General features: G+C 47.3%; 1 protein-coding gene across 1 annotated transcript; it reads left to right on the forward strand.

Moving 5' to 3' along the window:
• The first annotated feature begins 1145 nt into the window (after positions 1–1145).
• Positions 1146–5336, forward strand: LOC113567718 (WAP, Kazal, immunoglobulin, Kunitz and NTR domain-containing protein-like). Its single transcript, XM_026995812.2, has 2 exons — positions 1146–1379; positions 3749–5336. The coding sequence occupies exons 1-2, from the start codon at positions 1146–1148 to the stop codon at positions 5285–5287; spliced, it is 1773 nt and encodes a 590-aa protein (XP_026851613.2). The 3' UTR covers positions 5288–5336.
• Positions 5337–6749: the final 1413 nt, after the last annotated feature.

Genomic DNA, 6749 nt, shown 5'->3' on the forward strand with positions numbered 1-6749 from the left:
TAGTTACAGTATTGAGAGTTGGATATAACATAATTTTTCATGTTTGCCAGTAAATGTCCACCCTGTTTCTTAGATCAAGTTCAGCAAAGACGTTCTATGGACAGACGTTCTATTCACCAAATAATCACCTCCCACGCGCTTCAGTGAGCTCGGTAAAAAGTCACCAGGGGGAGGGGGGGTGGGGTTAGGGGTCACCGTCTGTACATAAAGGGTTCAGAGCTCTGGAGTACCCACAGACAAAGACACTTCCCTGGATATTAAAACATGCAGTTGCATTCCCAGATGGCTTTGCATACTGAAACACCTCGTGGTGGAGTGATGTGATGCCTGGGCCCATATATTAGCAGCACAAAAGCAAACAAAAAGTCCTGCAACTAGAAAAACTTTAGCATAGATTAGACCTACATGTTTATAATATGAAGTATGAGAATCACAAAGTTCTCAGAAATCCAGATTCATGCATTCTACTCACATGAGTATTTTTTAAACATTTCCTTTTTACAGTAAAAAGAACATAACACAGACCCCTTCCAGGTGAAAATCATTTACACTATTTACGCTTAAAATCATTTAGGATAGACTATTTACGCATAAAATATAAATTTGTCCAGTTCATCCTTACTGAGTCAAATGTAAGTCTAAGAATTTTGAAACATAAAGCGATGTTGTTTCTTCAAACTGGAGTGACTGGACATGTAAAATTCGTCTAGACCTATAAAGTGTATTCTTGCACAATAAGTCACAACGCGACTTCAGAGCTCGAGCTCCTTTGATCTCTTAACGATGTTTTTGCAGTTGCTTGGCGCGCGCCAGCCTATTCCACGTGAGACTGTTAAGACTTCAGACAGCCTCACGCGACCTGTGCATGGTCGGTAGTTGCAGAAAATGCGCGACGTTTGAGTCCCATCTGCACATGGTCTAATGCAAAACTGGACGGGCTAATTTCCTCGTGCACAGAGAGACCCAACGTTGGCGCGTTACGTGATATAAGCGTCCGTCTTCGTCCGATATTGGGGTTAAGACACTGCTGTATCGTCTAAAAGATGCATTTCTATTTCTGAGTACGTGGTTTTGGGGAGCTCTGGTGATCAGCCAAGTGAACTCCGAGACTGCGGATAACTCCCGAGGTCACGTTGTAAGGAATCATGACTCTGGCTGGAAGTTGGACATTTTGTCTGGGGAAACCGACTGTTCCGTGCCCCTGTTGCCTTTCACTCCTGCTTTGGGTGCTCGCTGCTGTCTCGCCCCCGCGGGCACTGTGCGCGAGTGTGGCAGGGTCCCGTCGCGCGGAGCATCCCGGAGTTTGTCCTGACAAACTGAACGCGAACCTCTGGGTGGACGCGCAGAGCACGTGCGACAGAGAATGCGAGAAGGACACGGTGAGACCATGAACACTGTACATTTATCGGCATTTGGGACACACATCTATAAATAATGACTTAGTTGCTGTTTAAACGTTAGAGTGGAGCATTCCGCCTCTGTGAACGATATATAAATGAAGCAATTAAGCGATATATCCGGCTAAGACCCAGGAAAGGTTTTGAAGTTGAAGTGTAGCAAATCTAAATTGTTATGAGTGCGCGAGGCACACTCGCGCTTACTCACGCACACACGTAACCTTCCACGCTCTGGCTCCACGTGCAGTGGTTCGCTTTCTCCGCCGCTAGAGGGCGCAGTCTGACTAGTGTACCAGCAGACACTGCTGGACTGCGTAGTGTGCGGCGCGCATGCGTACCGTGCCTCTCTCAGATGAAATTCAGTGGCTCTTTACTTCGCTGTTACACGTTTATAAGTAGACTGGCATAAATCGGCGGACCCAGTGTTCTGCTGGGTCTACACGGCAAAATTGAGCTAGATGTGTCAGGCCACAAAATATGGCATATGACCTTTATTGCTGTTCTGTGTGTGTGTACGTGTGTGTCTGTCAGTTTGTCTGGATCTGCTTAGTGTGTAAGCATTTTCGGGGTAAATGTTACACCAGACTCTACACCCCACATCTGTTTCCTTTCCTCATTCACAGAAGTCACGGGTTATAGGTGTCTCTTCTCTAAAACACATGTACATCCTAGATGGAAGGACCAGTTCTCCAAAGTTCTTCCTCCATATGTTCCTGAAGTGAATAATCTCAAACTGCATATTATCAGTTCTAATAGTATGTCCTATTAATAACTTGCAATCCTAAATTAGTTTTCCACTTTCCATAACTAATCAGGACATCTGCTCCTTTACGAGGAAGCAAACATCTCTTCACATTATGTTAATGAGCATGCCTTATATACATTACCTCTTAACCATACGTTCAAAACATATATATGTTATCTCTTCACCTTATGCTGTATATGTCATACAACTACTTTCCTATTACAATGAAATTTCTCCTGAAAGTTGCTTTACACACACATACAAGCATATGTGTGCATAGGTGTTATTTTTAGTTACATATGTATAGCACCTTTCTCAGACTCAAGGGACGCTTTACACACAGATATTGGCTTTTTACAAACACACACCGATGAGACATACAGCATACTCTCTATCAGTGTACTCTATCAGTGTACTCGTATCAGTGTACTCTATCAGCATACTCTCAGTGTACTCTATCAGCGTACTCTATCGGCGTACTCTCTATTAGTGTACTCTATCAGCGTACTCTATCAGCGTACTCTATCAGTGTATTCTCTATCAGCGTACTCTATCAGTGTACACTCTATCAGCGTACTCTATCAGCGTACTCTCTATCAGTGTACTCTATCAGTGTACTCTCTATCAGCATACTCTATCAGTATACGCTCTATCAGCGTACTCTCTATCAGCGTACTCTCTATCAGTGTACTCTATCAGCGTACGCTCTATCAGCGTACTCTCTATCAGCGTACTCTATCAGCGTACTCTATCAGTGTACTCTCTATCAGCATACTCTCTATCAGAAAGCACAGCCGGGTGTAGGGAAGCGGAGGAGGTTAAGACCAGGACAGAGCACCAACCATCACTGGACACACACAGAGGTCATATTCATACAGGATAATTTAGAGTGTCCAGTCAACATAAATTCTATGTTTTTAGACTGTGGGAGGAAACCCACAAAGACACAGGGAGTATGTGTATGACTATGTATGTGACAAATAAACTTGAACTTGAACTTGAACTTGGAGAACATGGAAATTCCACCCAGATAAGGACTCGAAGCCAAGACCCTAGCGCTGAGACCCTAGCCAATGTGCTGCCCCAGCTACATAATATATTTATGTGCAAGTGAACACATATGCTAGTGTGTATATGCAATTGTGGATTAACATTAATATGTATATCTAAGTAGTGTGTGTGTGTGTGTATGCGCAAGGATTTCATATGCATGTTCAAGTGTGTTCAGCATTGCATTTGTGTGTATCGGTTGGTTTTATTAATACGTCTATTAATATGTCGTCTATGTCTTAGTGTGTAAGCAGTAAAGTTACTTTTCTGGGTAAAGGTTCCCTGGTAGGTTCACCCCAGCTTCCACCAGAAGAAGATACACACACACACACACACATTCACCCTAGATGGAAGGGCTAGTTCGTCCATGTTGATGTGCATATGTATATGTGTGTATGTTCACCTTAGGAATGTAGGGCTATAAATTGTTTGGGAAATGCTGTGCTAATGTATGTGTTTGTGTGTGTGTGTGGTTGTATGTGTGTGTTTGCTGTAGGACTCTGCTGAGTTGGAGAAGTGCTCTGCTAACCTGTGTGTGTGTGTGTGTTTGCTGTAGGACTGTGCTGACTTTGAGAAGTGCTGTGCTAACGTGTGCGGTCTCCTCAGCTGTGTGGCTTCTCGTTTCCCTGACGGCACCCTCGCTCTTCCGGATGGCCAATCAAGTGCGAGTGTGTCATCAGGCGGTGCGTCAAGCTGCGACGGTTTCTTGTGCAATCAACAGGGGGCAGTGTGTGACGTGTGGGAAGGGCAGCCGGTATGTAAGTGCCAGAACGGCTGCGAGAGTGAGCCCAGCTTTACTTGCGCCTCCGACGGCCTCACCTACTTCAACCGCTGCTACATGGATGCGGAAGCATGCATTCAGGGTGTAACCCTCAGTGTGGTCACCTGCCGATACCATCTGTCTGGCCTGTGGACCAGCCCGTTGCCCCCGGACACCACCGCCCAGCCCACGCCCACCTCCTCCGCCCCCTTCCCCCCCACCCTTTACTCCAGCCCCCAGCACCAGGCCGTCTACCTGGGCGGCACCGTCAGCTTCCACTGTGACGCGATTGGCCATCCCAAGCCTGACGTCACATGGGAGAAGCAGTCAGAACGTCGGGAACGACTGGTCATGCGTCCAGACCAAATGTATGGCAATGTGGTGATCACCACCATTGGCCAGCTGGTGGTCTATAATGCCCAGACATGGGACACGGGCATCTACACCTGTATCGCCCGCAACTCCGCGGGTGAGCTACACGCCGACTTCCCGCTGTCGGTGGTGCGGCGGGCAGAGAGAGAGTTCTACGAGGAGCAGGAGGGAGGAGGGGAGGACGAAGAGGCCGAAGTGCAGCCCTTCTCTCCAGCGGACTGCCTGGCACCACTCGAGCGGGGTGAGTGTGGTGAGAGCCACGTGGACTGGTACTACAACACCACGCTGGGCTTGTGTCAGCCATTTGCCCACAGCGGCTGCCCAGTTGGGCGGAACCGCTTCGAGACATATGAGGAGTGCCGGGCCCTGTGTCAACTTGAGGGCCCAGGCGTGTGCAGCCTGCCTGCCGTACAGGGCCCGTGTCGCAACTGGGAGGTTCGTTGGGCCTACAATGCCCCCTCCCGCCACTGTCAGCCCTTCATCTATGGCGGCTGCCATGGAAACAGCAACAGCTTCCGTTCACGAGCGGAGTGCGAGGAGGCGTGTCCGCGGCGGCGGGCGCGGCCCTGCAGAGGGTGCCGGCCCCGAGCTCGCCTGGTGCCCAGCCTGTGCAGCAGCGATTTCGCCATCGTGGGGCGCCTGGCGGAGCTGCTGGAGGAGCCAGACTCAGGCGTAGCACGCTTCCGTCTAGAGCGCGTCCTGCGGGATGAGAAGATGGGCCTGGAGCTGTTTAAGGCCCAGCACCTGGAGGTGACGCTGGCACGCATCGACTGGTCCTGCCCCTGCCCCAACATCACGCTGCAGGATGAGCGCCCCCTGCTGGTCATGGGGGAGGTGCAGGACGGCATGGCAGTAGTGCTGCCCGACAGCTACGTGCGACTTGCTTCAGAACGCAAAGTCAGGAAGATCCAGGAGGTGCTGGCCAAGAGGACCTGTGAGATGCTGCAGCGCTTTCAGGACTGAGACTGAGCGTGTGTGTGTGTGTGCGTGTGTGTGTGAGTGAGCACGGCTTTGTGTATGCATGTCTGTGAGTGTGTGCATGTGTGAGTGTGTGCATGTTTGTGTCAGTCTGTATGTCTGTCTCTTTGCATGCATGCATGTGTTTGTCTTTTGTGTCACTGTGTGCGTGTGTGTTTGTGTGTGTGTAATATATCAGCATTTAAAAGAAGAACTGTATGCAAAACAATATTTTAAAGTCTTTACACAAATTAAGTGGGCAAGTTTACTGATAGCTGAACTGGTCACAGACAGGCAGATTAATAGATAGGTGCTGTTCTGTGTCAGCTATAGGAAGTGAGTTCATTTCAGGAGGTTTTTTTTAGCTGTATTAGTTGAAATGTGTTTTTGCTGAAACATGCATGGTACTTGTGGACAGTGATGAGTCGTCTATTAACGCAAAACAATTTTAAATTCTATTTTACTGTAATTTACTTGTCTACTTAAATAAAGCATTTACATTGTGTGTCTGTTTGTGTGTATGATGAAGAACCTCTGTCTGTTTCTCTGTACTACTGCTATTTTTATTAACCTCCCTCTCTCTCTCGTTCTCTCTCCCCCTATATATATATATATATATATATATATATATATATATATATATATATATATATAAAATCACACACTGCCTGGCCAAAAAAAAGGTCACACACTCTTAATATTTGGTTGGACCGCCTTTAGCTTTGATTACGGCACACAGTCACTGTGGCATCATTTCCACAAGCTTCTGCAATGTCACAACATCTATTTCTTTCCAGAATTGCATTAATTTTTCCCCAAGATCTTGTATTGATGATGGGAGATTTACACCACTGCGCAAAGTCTTCTCCAGCACATCCCAAAGGGGTTCAGGTCTGGACTCTGTGGCGGCCAATCCATGTGTGAAAATGATGTGTCATGCTCCCTGAACCACTCTTTCACAATTTGAGCCAGATGAATCCTGGCATTGTCAGCTTGGAATATACCTGTGCCATCAGGGAAGAAAAAAATCCATTGATGGAATAACCTTCAGTATATTCAGGTAGTCAGCTGACCTCATTCTTTGGGCACATAACTTTGCTGAACCTAGACCTGACCAACTGCAGAAACCCCAGATAGCACTGCCCCCACAGACTTGTACAGTATGCACTAGGCATGATGGGTGCATCACTTCAGCCACCTCTTCTTACCCTGATGCACCCACCATACTGGAACAGGGTAAATCTGGTCTCATCAGACCACATGACTTTCTTCCATTGCTCCAGAGTCCAATCTTCATGCTCCCTAGCAAATTGAAGCTGTTTTTGCCGGTTAGCCTCACTGACAAGTGGTTTTCTTAAGGCTACACAGCTGTTTAGTTCCAATCCCTTGAGTTCCCTTCGCACTGTGCTTGTGGAAATGCTCTTACTTTCACTATTAAACATACCTGAGTTGTACTTTTTCTACGATT

This window comes from Electrophorus electricus, chromosome 16 (genome assembly GCF_013358815.1).
Source record: "Electrophorus electricus isolate fEleEle1 chromosome 16, fEleEle1.pri, whole genome shotgun sequence".
Lineage (NCBI taxonomy): Eukaryota > Metazoa > Chordata > Actinopteri > Gymnotiformes > Gymnotidae > Electrophorus > Electrophorus electricus.

What these genes read in the sequence shown, in the direction of transcription:
- LOC113567718 (XM_026995812.2), top strand. Translation starts at nt 1,146, where the DNA reads ATGACTCTGGCTGGAAGTTGGACATTTTGTCTGGGGAAACCGACTGTT. An exon ending in GAGAATGCGAGAAGGACACG is followed by an intron (nt 1,380 to 3,748) that starts GTGAGACCATGA and finishes TGTTTGCTGTAG; the next exon opens with GACTGTGCTGACTTTGAGAA.